The sequence below is a fragment of the Apium graveolens genome, chromosome 10 (genome assembly GCF_009905375.1).
Source record: "Apium graveolens cultivar Ventura chromosome 10, ASM990537v1, whole genome shotgun sequence".
Taxonomy (NCBI): domain Eukaryota; kingdom Viridiplantae; phylum Streptophyta; class Magnoliopsida; order Apiales; family Apiaceae; genus Apium; species Apium graveolens.
Genome location: NC_133656.1, coordinates 196,204,590 through 196,224,450, shown reverse-complemented (window position 1 = coordinate 196,224,450; position 19,861 = coordinate 196,204,590). Strand labels below are relative to the sequence as shown.

Below are 19,861 nucleotides of genomic sequence, written 5' to 3'. Positions count from 1 at the left end.
TCTCCCCAGCACTTTTGTCTTCGGCAGGGGTCATGACGGGCCAGATCTGTTAGGTTAGGCTAAAACAAAAACCGAAATTAGGTATTTTTAATCTTTAAAATCAAAAATCGTAACCTCAACTGTCGGTTTAGTTTTAGTTAAAAAAATCAGTTCAAATATAATTGGATCGGATTTTGAATTTAAAATCACATCACACAAAATTAATAAAATGACTTGTAAATTAAAATCTACCCCAATTGCTAATAAGATTCGTAAAAAAATGAAATGCCAAAGAACATCAACAAACCATGAAAACAAGGTGCACGGGTAATTAATTTTGATTAATGCGCTAGAACTATACAGTCTCCAACTTTTATAATTCACGTATATGTTATTAATAAAAATATGATCGGAGAATTTACAAATATTTGTATACATTCAATCTTTCCTTCGAATTAGATAAATGCTATAAACTTTTTATGTCATAGATAAACTATTACTTGTTATATATAACTAACTGTACACATATTAATACGAGAATGTATATATATTTGTGGGTTATTGAGTAAAAATTTAACAACGTGAATAACACGACACGTTATTGATACAGTTCACTAAAAACTGACGATGGTGTCATATATAAACTATTACCCGTGACACGTTTTTGCACTTATACGGCAATGTTGACACTTAAATAGGAAAAAGGAAATTAAACTTTTATATTAATTCGTAAAATCGTATTTGATTATTATCATAAACTATGTGAATTACATTCTCTAAAAAATAAAATTGAATCAAATATATTGATTACTATTTCTTTGAATAAAGTTAGTTGTCAACATGAGTACCATCGTACCAAAGTACATGTATGAAATAATCATAGGAGTAGTGAAGAAAATATTCCAAGCATTTTCAAGAAATATTCTGAAAAATGAATTGCAAATGCTGCCGGCTCATATCCGATATTAGACTGGCTGGCAGTAGACCCAATTACCCCAGCTGCAGTTGTCGGCATGGAACCAAACACACCCATTTGCTATGTAAAATAAACCATAAGCCTCCAATTATGCATCACCATTACTCCCATTTGCTACCCGTCTAAGTGTGTATACATATACATTTGCATTTATATAAAAAAAAATAATTCACCCTTAAATAATGGTCATTTAAATGATGATATTTTACCCTCATTTAACGAGAATCAGAGAAAAACTAAAAATAAAACTTAGCTTTTAATTTTATAATTTTATTGAATGAGATGAAATTGCCAAATACAAATTCAAATACTGTTCGAGTATTACGAACTATAATTTAGAATTAACAATATTTTTTATCCCAATTCATTCTTAGGCTATTTATATGTTTGTGTTATTTTTTCAAACAAAAATTGATTCTTAGACTATTTATATGTTTGTATTATTTTTTCAAACAAATTATTAGCAATCACCGTATTTATACTTTTTATGAATCAGTTTTTTAATAATATTTTACTTATAAATTATGGATAATTTTTGATAAATTCAATTTCCTTATATTTCTATCTCAAAAATTTTAATAAACTATGTAAAATAATAAATTAGCCCATTTCATGTCAATATTAGTAAATTTGAAAAATAAAATAAAATATTTATGCATGTTTTTTTTCTTAATATTTGTACATAGGATAGGACTATAATATTTCATGTTTGACTAATTGACTATCTACAGACTGTACTTAGACATTAACTACTAACTGATACATATAAAGTACATATAAAATCTCTATATTTCCAACAAATTTGCAGGCAAGAGACTGGTAGAGAAGATGTGAAATTTTTTTATAATAAAATTTCATGTTAAAAAACCAGCTTTTTGTAGTTAAACAACTAAACCCACCATCAATTCTTTATTCTTTTATTTTTACTCTACCTCTCTGAACCTTGATCCCATCACACCATTACTGTCTTTAATCTAGTTTCCTAGAGTGAGAAAATTAATGTTGATTTAGAGAGAGAGAGAAACAGCCCACAACTCAAAATTGTACTAAGAAAAGATTTTGAATAAAATCAAGATTTTTACTTTACTGTCTGATCAATGTTGGGTTGCATAAAGGTGTAATCTTTATGTGTTTCTTGAGGTGGGGTTGTTGAATTTTTACAAAAGGTGGAATCTTTGTGTGTTTCTTGAAGTGGGCTTGTTGAATTTTTACAAAAGGTGGTATCTTTTGTGTTTGTATGTCTGTTTGTGTGTAGATGTTTGAGGATGATTTTGGGTTGATCTGGTGATGGGTTGGAGGTGATTTTGTGTGGTTTGGTGATTAGGGGAGTGTTGATTTGATTGATTCTTAGAGGTTGAATTTGTGGTAGTTGTGCATTTAGTTTGAAATGGATCAATATGAGATTATGGAGCAGATTGGAAGAGGGGCATTCGGGGCTGCTATTCTTGTTAATCATAGGGTGGAAAAGAAGAAGTAAAGTTTCGATTTTCATTTGTTTTTTTGAATTTTTTTGGTTTAGTACATTATTTTACAAAGCAAGTATTGAATTTGTTGGAATTGTTATTTTTGTGATGATTAGGTATGTGCTTAAGAAGATTCGTCTTGCTCGACAGACTGAACGGTGCAGGAGATCTGCTCATCAGGAGGTACTTCAGTTTTATGGTTTTGTGGATAGTTTGTAGCTTAGATTTAGTTTGTTCAAACGTAATGTTGCAGAGGTGCTAGTTGCTCAATAAGTATGAGTTGTTCGTTTACTTGAATTTGCAAAATATCTATGAATGATGTTACAGGTAGGAATGCTTCTCTGGCCCAAATATGGATTTGCCTGCTTGTAGAAGTTTTACAGACATATGACCATATCTTTGCTTATCTTTGTTTATATTGCACCTAGGTGATTTTTTTTTGGTGTTGCAGATGGCTTTAATTGCACGGATTCAACATCCATACATTGTGGAGTTTAAGGAGGCATGGGTGGAAAAGGTGCGAGGCTAGTGTTTTTCTGCAAAATATGAATTAGTGTTCATCGGATTTTTTTAAAATGTTTTTCATTCTGCTCCTGAGTTGGTAAATGCACAACATAATGTAGGGATGCTATGTCTGCATTGTAACTGGTTATTGTGAAGGCGGAGACATGTAAGTTAATGTTTGGAACAATAATTCGTTTTGTAATCTCTGCTTAAGGTTCTGATGTGTAAAACTTTTGAACAGTGCTGAGTTGATGAAAAAAATGAATGGGCAATTCTTTCCAGAAGAGGTAAGCTTTCAGTCCATTAAAGCTTCAAGCTAATCATGAATGACATGTTTGTTAGTATGCGAAGCTCTAATGATTAAACTGCAATCGTAAAATTTCATCATAGAAAAACATTCCTATGATTAATGTACTTACTAATTACTTCTTTATTGTATTCCGACTGTTCCACCTATATCCTAATTGTTTCACTTGCTAATAATTATTGACAATAAACAGGTAATTTGCAAGTGGTTCACTCAGATACTGTTGGCAGTCGAATATCTGCATTCGAATTATGTACTTCACCGTGACCTAAAGGTATGTTCAGAATATCTTTCAAATGTCCGTGTTTAGCTCTTGTGCTACAAAGATGATATGAACTGACTTCTTTAGGACCTTATATCCAGTGCTCCAATATATTTCTCACCAAAGACAAAGATGTTCGCCTTGGTGAGTTTGCCACTATTTTTGTTTTTACTACATTGAATAAATGTTTCTATAATTCTGTTCCGACTTATCTGTTTTGATATTAATCTGGTATGTGTCCAGGGGATTTTGGACTTGCCAAGACTTTGAAAGCAGATGACTTGACTTCTTCGGTATGTGCATTAACCACTTCTTATCAAATTAATAAATTAACAAGAATAATTAATCGGGGAATGATTTTATATTAGGTTCTAGTAAAAGCAAGAGTTTTGTTTGTTTATTTCATAGTGTATCAACCATGCAGTATATAATTTGTATACAACCATCGTGGCAAGGCATTGTCTAACTATCATGCAGGAATACGCAGTAAGCTATAGAATAGTACATTATCATTTTATAGCCTTCTAGATATGTTTTTAATATCTTATATGGCCTAAGTGGGCATCTAGCCTTTGAGACTCTTGCCTTTAGTGCCTTGGCACCTATTTATATCAAATTTCACTCACCAACATATAATAGCTAACTAATAAACTGTATTTTAGTACCTATGATATCAATATAGAAGTCGTATTTAGTTGGAAAGCGCGTGGTTGGGGATTTGGGGCGGGGTGTCTTAAGTCGCTGATGCTATACCTATACGTCATATATTTTATTTATATTTCTTTTTTCCTTTGCTATAGGGTATGATGCATAACTCTATACCACCAATTCCAAAACTGTGTTGTAATTCACGTAGTCATTAAATTCAGGATGCCGATTTAAAATTTTGAATAGGTAGATATCTGATTATTATGGATAATTTGAGGACACCTGCACCAGTAGATTCTGCTAATGTTCCCCTTAAAAAAATATATAAATACAAGGCTTACCTTTTAGGCTTGTCTTGTAGCCTTTGTTACTTTGACTCATGACACGAAACGTAGTCACTTGCTCTGTGTCGGATCCTCTGCCTGAACTGTGAACACTTTAACCAATTTAGAGATCGCTTATGAATAGAACTTGGGATGCAAAATGAAAAAAAATAAGAAAATTAAAGAAGGGGAAATGAGAAAAAAAGAAGAATACACCTAATTTGCTTACAAAATCTCATATAATTCGAATTAAATTGGTAAGTTTTCCAGTGAAATTTCATCTATTTAACTTGTTTATTTATTACTTATGTCATGTCCCTGTACCCGTGTTTAAAAATAGGACGGGACCCGTGTGTAATTTGGAGTCCTCACTTGGATATTTGTCATGTCCTAACTCTGTACTCAAGTCCGAGTAACATAGCTATTAGGCGTATTTCTCTTTACACTTATTAAATTTTCTCTTCAAAGATGCTATAAATTTGCTCAATATAGCTGAATCAAATTATTTTCTTGATTAATCTATTAGAATTGTGTGTGTGGATTCCAAAGGACTCAATCCTCTTTAGTAAAAGTTTATATGCAGAATGTTCAAATGGTGGGAGTACCTACTGCATTTTTATCAGCGATCTAATATTCTGTGCTTTGGGTGATATCAGGTTGTTGGAACTCCAAATTACATGTGTCCAGAACTTCTTGCAGACATTCCTTATGGTTTTAAATCTGATATCTGGTCTCTAGGTATGTAATAGTTCAATATATGTATATAATGGTTGTAAATGGAAGTTTGAAATCATAGGAAAGTACTGCTGTAAACGTTAGGCCATAATTTCAACTATTATCCTGGAAATTGGTTTGGATTTTTATTGCTTATCTTTTGACATTTAATGTCTTTTCCATAATGCCATTATTATGCGGGGATTATTTGGTTTTGTTCCTGGGGTAATATGGGGATATTGATACTTCACTCTTATTTTCATCATTTGACCTGCTTAAAACTTTTTCTGCATTCTTAGAACTTCTTGAGTTCATTACCTTGGTCTTTTTCTTCTTCTTTGTCTGTCTTATCATTTCTGTCATGATTGATTGTTTTTCTCTGTTTAACAGGTTGCTGTATGTATGAGATGGCTGCTCATCGCCCTGCTTTTAAAGCATTCGTAAGATTTTCCAAGCTGCTCTCTCTCTGATTCAGTGTTTTGCAAGTATTTATAAGAACCTGTTTTAGTCTCATGTGTATCCAGATCGACAATTTAAAGTATCCTTGTATTACTTTCTTATCAAGTACCGTGAACTTTATTAAAATTTGAATGATAACCTACTTGTTAGTTTTGAACAAAGTAATGTCCAAGTCTTGATAGGAATTAGGATATAACATTTTTTTTTCTTTGTAATTTCTATAATTGAACAATTTGAAGGAAGCATTTTGCATTTTGAAGTGGTATTTGTTGGATGAATATTATTGAGAACTGAAAGTGTCATACAAAAAGCTACAATCTTTCTGTATGCTCTAGCTGTGAATATATAAATACTGGTTGTCATGTATATACAGCTCTATGCTTATGTAGTATATTTAGAAAAGACTAACTGTTAGTCGAAGTCTTTTAATTTTTCCAGTTCTTGGAAGCTGACCTCTGAAGTAAAGCATAGGAACAAATTGCGGATCATTATATTTGTCACAGTATATCTTCCTACTATATAGATGTGTGATATTTTAAGGGAGGGGAAGGGATAAGGCATACATGGGTCACAGTGTACAATTTATAACTAGTAGGGTTGGGTTATATATCAGTTTTTTGTATAATGGTTCGAAAATTTTTATACAGGGTTGGGTCACTTAAAATACCCTGAACCCGACCAATCAGACCCATGTGCACCACTTCATGTATGCGTGCAACACATTGGATAGGTGTATGCATCACTACCAGATAGCAGATCACTATTTACTCTAGTTACTTTTATATTAGTGGTCTAGCTCAAAATCTATTGTCCTTTTTAATCCTTTTTGATTTTGTTTTTGCCTAAGCTAAGAGTAGGCACCCCTAGCCTTTCGGTACACAGTGACTGATTCTATTAATTTTGGACAATCCTTTATAAACATTAACTTTGACAGTATGAAAACATTTTGTGTTTTGGTGGATAGTTGTACAACATACTAGCTTAATTTGTGAATACAGCTGTTGCAGATTCTACCACTGTTATTTTATTTCCAGTGTGATACCAATATGTACACTGATCTTTGTTTGACTAATAGGGTCATGTCCGTTAAGAGAATTGCTTCTCTGGTGTCTGGTTTATATTTAGTTATTCACATTTGTTTTTCCATGTGATCTCAAGCAGATTTTGACATTGTGTCTGTACACTGGTTTCAGGACATGGCAGGACTCATAAGTAAGATAAACCGATCCTCCATTGGTCCTCTGCCTCCATGTTACTCCCCATCTTTGTAAGTCTAATTATGCTTGCATGGGCACTGTACAAGTTTATACTGTTACAATCCAAGTACATGAGGATGTTTCCTTGGAATTTTTATTTTTGAATCCTCGCCTTACTGATTGCCAAGCTATCACAATTACTTACCCTACTGGTCCTGGAGGTGCTTGCATCTGGGCCTAGGTGAGTGATGGTGGTGAAGCTGTGTATGTATGTATTAATTGGGCTTATACTATAGCAGTTCAGCAATAAAAGTTATAAAGTTTTAAAGGTACAACTATTTTCATGTTTTAATCATATTGGTACCACCCTAGTTTAGAAAGTCTATTACATAGATTCATAGCTTCCAAATGTTCAGTTTCACGATTTATACTCATACTTATCTTTTTATCTGCATGTCGTGATCTCACTACGTATAAAGAGCATTCTTCAAATCTGTTATTTTTTTATCTTCTCTTAGAAATTTTAGTCTCGTATGTTTGGCCCTGTTGGTTGATTTTGTTGAAGACCACAGAAATGTTCTGGACAGGAAATGCATATGTATTTATGTCATATACTAGTTATTTGTCTATCTGGACCAAGCCATCAATTATACAGTTTTGTGTTAATAATAATCAGAACTTGCTCTCGTTCTTCCAGAAACAACATTTGTAGGGTCTTAGATCTGAGAATTTGAGTTGATTAATCAAGATAGGATATGTTAGACATTCAGATTACATTTTCTGAACTGTCGCTCAATCTTGTGAAAAAGATTAAAGAATCTCACTTACAGCTTCTTATATGCTCTCTTGTTACACAGCAATCAATTCAAAATGAATGATTTCTTGGCATTGTAAAAGCAGAGGGTTAAATCATCTACTTTGTAATAAAGAGTTTAACTTGTATTGACTAGTTTTGCGGCGCTTTCTGGTAGCTGGTGGATTAACTTTATAGTATGAAGTTTTTTTCATATTTTTGTGTGTGCTGGAAGTGGAATCTCTTAGAGATTAATTTGATTCCAAAATTTTTCTTTCTATGCAGCTTGTCATTGCCAACTTCAATTCTTTCCTTTCCCACATACTATCAGAACATCTTTAACCTGAATTGATCCTACTTGCAGGAAAACTCTTATTAAAAGCATGCTGAGAAAAAATCCTGAACATCGACCTAATGTAAGGATTCACCAAACAACAAATATTTCACCAATTAAAAAATAATTTCCTTTGGCAATTCATTTTAAATGTTTTATATCAAATCTGACCAGGCATCAGAAATCCTGAAGCACCCATACCTGCAGCCGTATGTTGAACAGTACCGTCAATCTCTCATTTCTCCAAGAAAAGCTCTGACTCCTGCTCGCGATGTTCGAAAGAATATGGCTGAAAGCCAAAGTAGTAATAGTTCTTGCAGTGATAGGGATAGTTTAGTGTCAAGTGAGAAAATTATGCGACCCACAGTTTGCAGTTGTGACAAAAGAACCAGTGACGTAGATTTGGCTTCTGTGGATGAGGAAGTTCGCTCTCAGCCGCCTACAGAAAATGATGAACATACAAGTGACATGTGCGCTGTGAAATTGGATGTTCAGCAAGTGAAGAAACCCGTCAAAGATGAACATAGATCAAATATTGAAGCAAAGCAACCAAAAACCATAAAAAATATTATGACGGCTTTGAAAGAAGGAAAAGTCCGAGAAAATAGTTCACCTATGAGAAATCGTAGCCAGAAAACTAAGATGGATGATTTACCTAGAGTTGCGAAACTAGCAGCTGTTACTCCTAGTTCAAAGGTTATTGCAACTGCACCGCAATCAGCACCAGCTAAAACCAGCTCCGATTCAATGAAGCAGATGCAGGGGGTAAATCCTTTAAAGCATCAGGTACTGCCTCTCAACATTTTATGAACTGCTTTATCCATGTGCTGTAGCATTTTCTTGAAATTAATAAACTATATTAACAGTTGCCAGCTTCTGATTCAACTCCAAAGACTAAACCTAAATTTGAGGGAACTACTCCGTCTGGTCCTCCAAGATTAAAAACCCCTCCTAGTCTTGCACGGCAATCATCATTTATAGGTCGGATGAGACAACTAGGTGTTGGCACTCCAGTTTTAGCGAATAACAATGTGAAGCACGGACCAAGCGAGACAACTCAGAATCATGAAAACGCGACTCCTGATAATGTGTCTAGTGCGCACATTTCACGTGCATCAAGGGAGATTATCTGCAATTCCCAAAAATCTGTGCCGGAACCGTCCATAGGAATGAAGACAGAGAGTAGCAATTCTATCTCGTCTTCAGCGTCGGTTCAAGGTTTTGATACCTGTGATGATGCGACAAATCCTGTCAACAATTCAACAGAGCTAATTCTTCCCAATTTTGAGCAAGTGTCCCAGGCTGAAACTTCCGAGTCATTTCAACCAAGTGTCTCGGCAGCTTCATCCTTGCATTCTGAGATGCCCGGAGTTAAGACTAGAGAAACAAATGGATTTGGTGATTCATCCTTACATTCTGAGATGCCTGGGGTTAAGTCTAGGGAAACAAATGGATTTGGTGATAGATCTTTGGCGTGTTCAGAAAGCACCGATGAGTTGCACTTCGATTTTAAAAGTTCGAGTTATGTTCCTCATAATGAAAATTTGGGCACAAGTTCTGCTTCGCAGGTCCGGTTTCCAAGATCGGCAGGAATACATGCAAAGAGGGATGGTGCCTTGACAGGTAAGGCTAGTAGTTCAACTGATCAAGTGATCCAATCACAACAACCTTGTACAGTAGATGGTGATGATAAGTTCACAGTTAAAGAACTCGTATCGTCAGCAGCAGATGCTACCTCTATTACTAACCCCTCTGTTATAACTAGCCCCAATGGTCATAATGCTGAGAAGGGAATTATTTTGAGGAATCCAACAATTGAGAAGCACACAACTTCACAGTTTCCACCAGCTTTTGACGATGTTATTCATGTTATACGACATAGTAGTTACCGCGTAGGGAGTGATCAAGCTGTGGTGGAAACTTTTGAGAGAAATGTAGAGTCTGGGAACCATATAAATATAGCAAGGGATGAGGCAGAAACAAGAAACCCCCTCACTCCGCTTGCAAAATCATGTAATAGCTCTGAGATTATGACACCCAAGTCGGACCTTTCTGATGATTACACTCTTAAGGAAGCAGATTCGAGGATTACCACCTCAAATGTACAAATATTAGATTCTTCAGAGCCAGAAAAAACCAACATCCCCACAAGTGCCGCTCGGGCGGAGACAACAGGAAAGGAGATATTAGATGTCAATTCTTCAACCCAGAGAGCAGAGGCACTTGAAGGGTTACTGGAGTTATCGGCTGACTTGCTTCAACAAAACAGGTTGGAAGAGCTCGCTATTGTTCTGAAACCCTTTGGAAAAGTTAAGGCTGATCCGAGGGAAACAGCTATCTGGCTAGCAAGAAGTTTGAAAGGGATGATGCTTCAAGATTTGGGAGGGAACTCATGAATCGCCATCAATCTGGTAAGCATGATATATGTTTTTTTTTGAGTTGATTGATGGTGCCCTAATATTTCCATTATCTTTGTTCTCATAGTATAAGCTACACTTGAAATTACGCAACTGTAAAGGGCCCTTCAATTTTTAAATTTCGAACTGGTTAATATTTGGTCTGTAACACTTCAGGTGCACGGACCATACAAATGCGAAAAAAACGATGAAAAGAAATTGTGTTGCAAATAAATGTATGGATAATTCCTAGTACATTCTGATCTTAATCGAAAGCAAACTTTAATTCTCTAATTTCCCCATGCGGCCTTCCTCACAGGATATAAAAGAGATCAGTGGCTGCTCCCTTTAAGGCATCATGATATGAGCACTTATTTTAATCACATTAAAACTGGGTTATCGTTTTTTTTAATTTAATCAAGTTATTACATTCTTTGTCGTTATCAATGTAAATTGAAAACACATATTGCTCATGCAATTTTATGTCTGGAAAGTATGATTAAGATTATTTGATATATCCACTGTGGTTGAAAACAAAATCTCAGGCGGGAACTAGAAAAGTTCTGTTTTACTTTTTGGGCACTTCATAGTTTTTGAGCATTTCTCTTTTATTTTTAAACATTTAAACCAAACGCACACACTATAAATTCTGAAAAGAGCAAGATGTACAGAAAATTTACCCTTATTCCAAAATGTGCCATTGAGCCAAAATTTTGAAATATAATAGTATTTTGGACAAAATGTAAAGAAGACAAAAAAAGAGGCCTTCAGCCCATAAAAACGACTTCGTAATCTTGTCAGTCAGATATTTAAATTGTTTAACTAATTTCAAAGTTTGAAATTTTGATTTACTTATTAGGCATTTTCAGTTCAATTCCATTGATCAGCTATTGGCGTTGTAGAACCAATCTAATAAATTACCGATAAATTATTTAAGAATTAATTGCACTTTACAACCCCACCTTTCATTTAAAATCAAAACAGTATACCTACTTTGCAAAATACAGTTTATAACCCTTAACTTTCAATATCAACTACAACATGCATCCACAGTTTGTAACCCTTAACTTTCAATATCAACTACAACATGCATCCCTTGCGGTTATAAAATTGAAATTGAGATATTAATATTAATATTTTTTAAAATTAATTAAAATATTTATTTTAATACATTTTTTACATGAAAAAAATTATAGCTATTTTCTATTAGTAATATTCTAAATTAATCATATTGCTAAATACTTAAAATATATTTATTAAGCAAAATATATGTTTATATATATAATCATAAAGTTTCTAAATATATCTATATTTTAAAATTTTAAAAAATTACACTGAGTAATAAAATAATTGACATTAATATTATTTTTATAATTTAAAATTCTAAATTTTAGATTAATTTTAAAAAAATTTAAAATTATTATTTAAATATTTTATTGAACAATTTTACCCTCCATAATATAAATATTTTTAACAAAAATGGCTAAAGGGATGCATATTGTATTTGATGTCTAAAGTTAGGGGTTGCAAACTGTATTTTTGAAAGTAAATATATAGTTTTGTTATTGAATGAAAGGTAGGGGTTTCAAAATGCAATTAACTCATTATTTAATTTTTCAAAATTTCTGATAATCATAAATTGATACATCAAGAGATTAGTTTAATTTCAGAAATTTGCAAATACATGACATTTTTTGCCCAACTATTTTCTCATTTGGAATTTATACTTTAATAATATACAATCACGTGTATATACTTTAGAATTTTGAGGAACAGAAACCTCAGAATGATTCTTATAGAACACGATCCTAAATGTATGCCATGATTTATAGAGCCCCTTTAAGTACAGTAAAGTCTTTCAAATTAAATATTTATTTTCAATGAGGACTAACTTCATTTTTACTTCTTTACTAAAGCTCCGACGTACGTTTATTTTTTACTATAAATTTCTACAAATTTCTACTATGTAATAGTTATTCATTGCAAATATGACAGCTCTTCGTGAAAATATCGAAATACACCAAAACGAAAAAGAACTTAAACTGATGATACAAAAAATCTGCAACCAAATAATGCTCGGATTAAAGCATGAATCATAACGGTGAGTTATTGTAATATCCTCTCAGAATTAGTTGAAATGTTTGATTTTCAGAAATAATGATGTATTTGTATTTCTACAATTATAAGATCATATAAATAAGGATAATAAATTGGTTAAAATTTCCAAATTTAAAACTTTTTATTAAGTAATCACTTCACAGCCAAAATCTTAATTTTGAGAATATTATAAGTAATAAGTAGATGTTAAGTAATCAGTTTATGTACCATTTTAGGTTCTTATCTCATCTAATATTTTTACATTTTTATAAGCTACTTTCTAAAATAAGTTAATAAATTAAATGCAAAGAGCAAAGTATTTGGCAAGTGACTCAGTGAGTCACTTCAAGTAATTGCATCTTAATGGGCACCCTCACAAGAAATTAGTTAGATAATAATCCCCTCAAAAATGCTAAAATACAAAAAGTAGCACAATTAAACAAGAACGATCAACCCAAGAAGAACATGAAGAAAACAAATTAAAGAGAAACAAAACGAGTTCAATTAATTAAGTACTACCAACACAAGTAATAAATCTTGCCATGCTAATCCTCCATTAAACATCCACATTACACTTCTGCAGCAACTGATATTTAACAACATTTCCAACGCTTAAATATCCATTACTCTTCTCTCCGAACGGTATATAAGCGGGACAATTAGCTTTCAAATGATACCACTTTGTAGCAATACTCCCAACTTTCCATTTTACTTTTCCAAACACTTTTAGGTTTATAAGCACCGTTCCCGCCATCTGATCTTGAGCAAGTGACGTGGCAAGGTACGGCGCGACCGGGACAGAAGTACCGTACAAGAAAGGTGACCACACAGATGCATCTTTGTGACCAGTGTAAGTATTAGGTAATTGAGTGGCTAGTGTGATTTGTTGGTTCTTGTAAACCCCCAAAATTTCGAGGTTTTCGAAGAATATTCCGGATTTGCCATTAGGGTTTGAAGAGGAGAGAGTGATTTGAAAGTTGGTTGTGAGGAGGTTTGATGATGTGGTGATGTTGAATGCATAGAGTGTGGCGTCTTGGAGAGTGAAATGTGGGTTTTTGGGACGTAGAATGATCCATGCAATGAGAAGAACGAAGAGGATGAGGATTAGTAGGGTTAGGAAGGCGGCGAAGAGGCGGCGGTAGTATTTTTTGCGGTTGCTGTGGTGGCAGCAGTGCTCTTCGTCCACTCTTTCTGTCATGGTGGTTGGTGGAGTGAGACTGAGCGTGATAAGCTGTTTGCTGTATTGGCTTATAAAGATGAATTTTATGTGATTATGAGGATACCAATTTTCTTGATGAATAATTTATTGTATACTTCAGATTTTAAATAAGTGTGCGGGAAGTAGTTAAATTTTCGTAAAAAACTAGATTTATTTTTTTATTTATAAATAATTCCCGTTTGATTTTTTTAATACGCATCTTTGCGAGATTTGACCATAATCATGTTAACATCTTTTTCTACGTACATGTGCGACTTGCGAATCACCGACACAACAGCTCCTGTCTGCTACTTAGCCAGGAGTATCACTGGCATTCGTATGTTTATTAATTACATTGTTAATTAAGTCAATGACATCGATGTTTATAAGTTATATTATGCCAAATTTTACAATATATCATAGTAGTACCTAGTAAAACTAATATATAACCAAAAGAAAAACCTTTGATTAAATTTTACTTTTTTTAATATCTTTAATCATATATTTTGCTAGTCATGATATCAAATTTTATATATCATATATATAAATTAACTAGTTGAACAAATCACGTTTCACACGGTTGCATAAAATGTTTCAGTTTTTTGCTTTCTGAAAAATGAGACGTTGATCATTGTATATATGTGCTTAGTTTTGTATTTGAACACAAGTACAAATAGTAGCTACAGAAATGTCCAAAACACTATTACTTTATATTCAATAAAATTTTCGTCATCTCTCTGTACATACATTTCTGTGTTAACATGAAATTGAAACTAAATGCATATATAAGCGAGTTACTCCCTCTTACTCCCATTTGTTAATACTTTCTTTTTTGGGATGTTCATTCCGATTGTTTATATTTTAAAATTTTTCAAAAATAGTAAAACTTTTATAATTTAAAAATTAACTATATCCACTACTTCTCTCAAGTATACTAACTTTATATATATATAATATTAATCGGTCAAACTACTTTACTCACTTTTTTAAATTTTCACCACTATTTTATCATTTTTCTTAACCTCCGTACCCAACTCAAATGTAAACAAATGGGAGAGACGTATGAAATATTAGATAAAATATGTTATTATTATTTGTAGATATATAATATAATAAAATAATAAATTTTGTATTAGGATATACACCTAAAAAATGAGAAAGCTAACATTTTCCTCTTTCTTCAATATCGGAAATATTTTGAAAACAATTTTTAAACACTTTTGTTAGGAAGTTCCTGCAACCAACGTATAAATTATTTATATGTCATTCTTGTCATTATGCAGTTAAGAGTGCACAAACACTAGTTCTCACTACCATTTTATTTAAATTGGCACATTACATCTTGTTAGGGGTATAACAAACCAAGAAAAATTACAGCCTATTTTAAATGTCGAAATGAACATCATTGCATACACGATCAAAATCACAATCAAAATCAATGTCTAGTGTCTAACCCTACAACCCACCAATGTGAAAACTTGGAAGTGCTAGAATTTAACACTTTTTAACTTCATAAGTTCTTGAAAAAAGAAATTTATCAACCTTGTGTTGAGCAAGATTAAAGCTATATATATAACTGAACAATACTGGTTTTGATAACTCAACATAGGACAAAGACTTCGAAATAATCTATGTTCCACCAATATCAGTACAGATTGTTTAATTGGGTATATGCACAAAAGGTTTTGTTAGCTGCAGTGAAGAAGACGTCAACAATGATCCGTATGAAGTTCATTAATATGTTCAGGTATCGGATGAATAAGGTTGGAGTCATTCGAAATAGTTATCAGAATCAGTGTGAAGACCTCAAGGATTTCTAGTGAAGTTGGTTATTTTTGGTAGAAGGCTTAACAATGATTTGTACGGGTATAATACGAAAGCCTGAGAGTGAAACTAGTCGTCTGTGAACCAGACCCGTGCACTAGACGTCAGTGATTCGTGAAAGGAAACGAAGTATTATTTTTAGAAATACTATTAAGTGGTTTTTGTACTCGAGGAGTCTGAAAATATTTTGAGGTACAAAATCCCGGAGATTAGAAGGCCTGCAGATACAAAGGATTACAGCCCGAGGACTTACTGGATTTATTTTTAATTAAGGACTGATTTCTTATTAAATGAATAAATGGATATTAATTCATTTATTTATTTAATTTTATATCACAATTGATTTTAAAATAAATGAATTAAAAATTAATTTTTATTTAAATGAATAAATGAAACTCAAATCATTTATTTATTTAATTTAATATCAATATTTAAGTTTGGAAAAATAAATTAATATTTGATATTTTAAATATTAATTAAATAAATAAAATCTCATATATTTATTTATTTATTTATTTATTTTAATGTCAAATGTTTATTTTATTCTTGCTAATTGCCAGCCAGCCCGGACAGGTATTGTCTAAAATAAATTGACAGAATCAGGTGTACATGTGAATTGGGTGCCGAAACAAAATAAATAAAATTGTTGACTGAATATTCGAACCAGACTAAAACTTGTGCAAGGGAAATGAAGGAAGTCCGTGGTATGAGTTTTGCCGCGGGTCCCCCACTCAATTGAACAAAAGAATCAACATGTACAAGAAATGAGATTTGGCAGAGTTAGTCGATTTCTGTATTGCACAATTCCACCTCACGTGTGTGGCTCAAATTCGCCCCTTGTTGATTTGCGGAACGTGCGCCCAAACTCCTCTCCTAGAGCCTGGTGTTCGAAACCAAAAGCTGGAAGCCTGTCTGCTTTAATTCGAATAAAGAAATAAAAGAAAGGTTGTTGCACCTCTCTTGTTTATTCAAAAACAGTAAAAAAACAGCCTCCCATTTTCTTATATATGTCGCAGGTTAGGTCGGAATGGTCCTAGTCGCCAATTAATTCTCCGGTATACATGTCGCATGTTGATCAAATTCAAAAATAAAATGGAACAAAAGAAACAAAGCGCAGGTTGGTGAATTTTGGAGTATACAGTCGCAGGTTGGAATTCTAAGTCGTCAGTTACATTCTAAAAACAAGTCGCAACTTAAAAAATCGTGAGTCACAAGTTAATTTTCTCTGGTCGCAGGATACAATTTACAAAGCTGTAAATTCGAAATGTATGGACTAAAATCAGCCAAGTGTCCCTCTTCTCTCTCCAGCCTATCAATCCTATATAATCAATAGCAGCAAATCAGATCTGTATCTCCTCCATTTTTATAAAGTGTGAAACTCTTGCAAATTTATCTCAACTCACTTTGAAAGCTTCATTTGATAAGGGGAGGTCATGTCCAATTTGTTACACACCATTTAAAGCCTTACAAACTCGTAACACTCATTATTTAAAACTTCTTTGATTGTATTTAATATCATTTGATAAGAGGTTTAAATTCTTAGAGTGATAGTTAGAACCGTAGATTGATAATTATTATTTTTGGTTCTCTCTAATATTGTTGCTTCGACTCATTTATATTCGGAGTTGTAAGCAACCCTTTACGGTTTAATTTCTTAATAACAAGAATTATTCCGTGAATCTCCTTCTATTTGTTTATTTCGTTCTCGAGTTTTATTTTTCGCTGCAATTAATTTTAGAAATTGAAGAACATACATTCACCCCCTCTGTATGTATCTTTGGACCTAACAAATGGTATCCGAGCTTGTTGATCGATATACAGATCTGATCTGTTAGATTAGCAAATTTTGTTATTGACTTTGGTTGTACGGAGTCTGGTAGTGCTTCTGGTGTGTAGATCTGATTTGGATTTGTTGGTTTTGACTTGACTAGTTTGGTATTATTGACTGGCTGGGTTATCATATTTTGAGACGGTATATTGCGAATTTTTCTCACATCTGAAAAGATGAGTTCTCAGAAAGTTAGTAGTATCAAGGTTCCTCAATTCGATAATTCGAGATATAATATATGGAAAAAGAAAATGCTATATTATATATCGGGCGTCAAATCCAGAGTATATGAGGGTATTGAGAGAAGGAAGACATGTGCCGATGAAGGATCATCCGGAGTTGCCTAATATGAGAATGTCATGTCCTGAAGCAGAGTGGAGTGCTCGTGACAAAGAACTGATAGCTCTGGATGAAGGCCTGCAACTTATTTTGGTGAATTCGATGGATGATATGAGTCACCAAATAATGGTCTGTGAGAGTGCCAGGCACATGTAGGAGACCATAGAAATGCTTATGGAAGGAACTGGAGATATCAGAAAGAATCGATTGGACATCTTGACAAGAATTATTCCGTGAATCTCCTTCTATTTGTTTATTTCGTTCTCGAGTTTTATTTTTCACTGCAATTAATTTTAGAAATTAAAGAACATACATTCACCCCCTCTGTATGTATCTTTGGACATAACAATTGGTATCCGAGCTTGTTGATCGATATACAGATCTGATCTGTTAGATTAGCAAGTTTTGTTATTGACTTTGCTTGTACGGAGTCTGGTAGTGTTTCTGGTGTGTAGATCTGATTTGGATTTGTTGGTTTTGACTTGACTAGTTTGGTATTATTGACTGGCTGGGTTATCATATTTTGAGACGGTATATTGCGAATTTTTCTCAGATCTGAAAAGATGAGTTCTCAGAAAGTTAGTAGTATCAAGGTTCCTCAATTCGATAATTCGAGATATAATATATGGAAAAAGAAAATGCTATATTATATATCGGGCGTCAAATCCAGAGTATATGAGGGTATTGAGAGAAGGAAGACATGTGCCGATGAAGGATCATCCAGAGTTGCCTAATATGAGAATGTCATGTCCTGAAGCAGAGTGGAGTGCTCGTGACAAAGAACTGATAGCTCTGGATGAAGGCCTGCAACTTATTTTGGTGAATTCGATGGATGATATGAGTCACCAAATAATGGTCTGTGAGAGTGCCAGGCATATGTGGGAGACCATAGAAATGCTTATGGAAGGAACTGGAGATATCAGGAAGAATCGATGACATCTTGACTTCACAATATGAGGCCTTTAAGTCTTTTCCTGGAGAAAGTATCAATCAAGTCTTTGAAAGACTGAACAAGCTGTTAAATGAATTAAGTATTCATGGCAAGACTTATCCTCAGAGGGAAGTCAACACGAAGTTTATGCTAGTCCTACCTCACCACTTGGAGAATAAGGCTTCATATGTTCGTGAGCGTGTTGACTTTGAAACCATGACACTTGAGAAGTTGTATGGTAAGTTGAAGACTCATGAAATAGAGAAAAAATAAAGGAAGATCATCTATGGTGGTGGTACAAGTAATAGCAAGAATGTTGAACTACTCAAGACAACTGCTCTTGTAGCTAGTGGAATCAAAGAGCTTGACATTATTGCTGAAAAGCCTAAGTCTAAAGCTGAAACGCTCTTTGAAGCTGAGATGGATGATGGAAACCTCTTTGGGAATCCAGATGACTACTATACCACTGAGGAGTTGCAAAGAATGAAAGATCCTACCATGGCTAACTTAGCTGGGATGTTCAGTAACATCAGGTTTAGAAGGAAGCAAGGCATAAGGGTTCTGGAAGCAGCAACCGTGGTCAGAGGTCAAGTTCATCTTCTGGATCAGGTTAAAAGACATGGATGGTAGACAGAAGCAAGTTCAGATGCTACAATTGTGATGAGGTTGGGCACTTTGCTACTGAATGTAGGAAGTCCCAACAAGATAGGGATAAAGGCAAAGCTTATCAGAAGAAGGAATCAGGTAGCTCAAGGAAGTATCCAGTGAAATCTTACATAGCTGAGGGGAAGAGCTGGGATGACACTGACGATGAAGAAGAATAATATGGAAATCTTGCATTGATGGAAAAATCTTCATCTCAGGTAACATTTCTAACTATTCATGCTTTACCTTCAGATAACTTGTGTGAGAATGAACATTGTGTCACCTTCAGGCAGACTGTCTTAGTGTATGGAAATGCTGTTTCTCATCACCATCTTAAGGCACGATGCAATACAAAGGAATGCATTGAACAACATGATATCGTAAAAGAAGTGTATAGAAATGTTAGTACTACACTAAGATGTACTCTGCTTGATGTCGAAGACCTTAAAGTAGAACTAAAGAAAGTTAAAGATGAAAATGATAAGTTAGTTCTAGATAGGGCCAGTGTTTAGAATCTTTAGCAAACCAATAGATATTTAGAACTTAAGATTACTAAGCACCTTGAGACAGAGGAAGAGATTAAGAACAAGAATGCAGAATTAGAAACTAAATTGCATGCTTTTACTGATTCTGCAAATCTTGCTA

At 33.6% G+C, this 19,861-nt stretch overlaps 2 protein-coding genes across 4 annotated transcripts; one reads left to right on the top strand and one right to left on the bottom strand.

The window, feature by feature from the left end:
- Positions 1-1,749: 1,749 nt before the first annotated feature.
- Positions 1,750-10,842, top strand: LOC141689590 (serine/threonine-protein kinase Nek5). 3 transcript variants are annotated; one of them, XR_012562444.1, is made up of 16 exons: positions 1,750-2,428; positions 2,535-2,601; positions 2,870-2,935; positions 3,042-3,088; positions 3,164-3,209; positions 3,423-3,503; positions 3,593-3,635; positions 3,735-3,784; positions 5,119-5,200; positions 5,567-5,616; positions 6,829-6,902; positions 7,989-8,040; positions 8,133-8,744; positions 8,825-10,369; positions 10,532-10,590; positions 10,674-10,842. XR_012562444.1 is itself a non-coding variant. In XM_074493936.1 (15 exons), exons 1-14 carry the CDS (start codon positions 2,343-2,345, stop codon positions 10,352-10,354), a joined length of 2,886 nt encoding a protein of 961 aa, XP_074350037.1. In that variant the 5' UTR covers positions 1,750-2,342; the 3' UTR covers positions 10,355-10,369; positions 10,532-10,648. The 3 variants fall into 3 exon arrangements, 2 of the variants coding, with proteins under 2 accessions (XP_074350037.1, XP_074350036.1); XM_074493936.1 differs by lacking the exon at positions 10,674-10,842 and having other exon boundaries at positions 10,532-10,648; XM_074493935.1 differs by lacking the exon at positions 10,674-10,842 and having other exon boundaries at positions 8,825-10,648.
- A 2,165-nt stretch (positions 10,843-13,007) lies between these two features.
- Positions 13,008-13,662, bottom strand: LOC141689141 (NDR1/HIN1-like protein 1). The gene has a single exon (XM_074493325.1). It carries the CDS (start codon positions 13,647-13,649, stop codon positions 13,008-13,010), a length of 642 nt encoding a protein of 213 aa, XP_074349426.1. The 5' UTR covers positions 13,650-13,662.
- Positions 13,663-19,861: the final 6,199 nt, after the last annotated feature.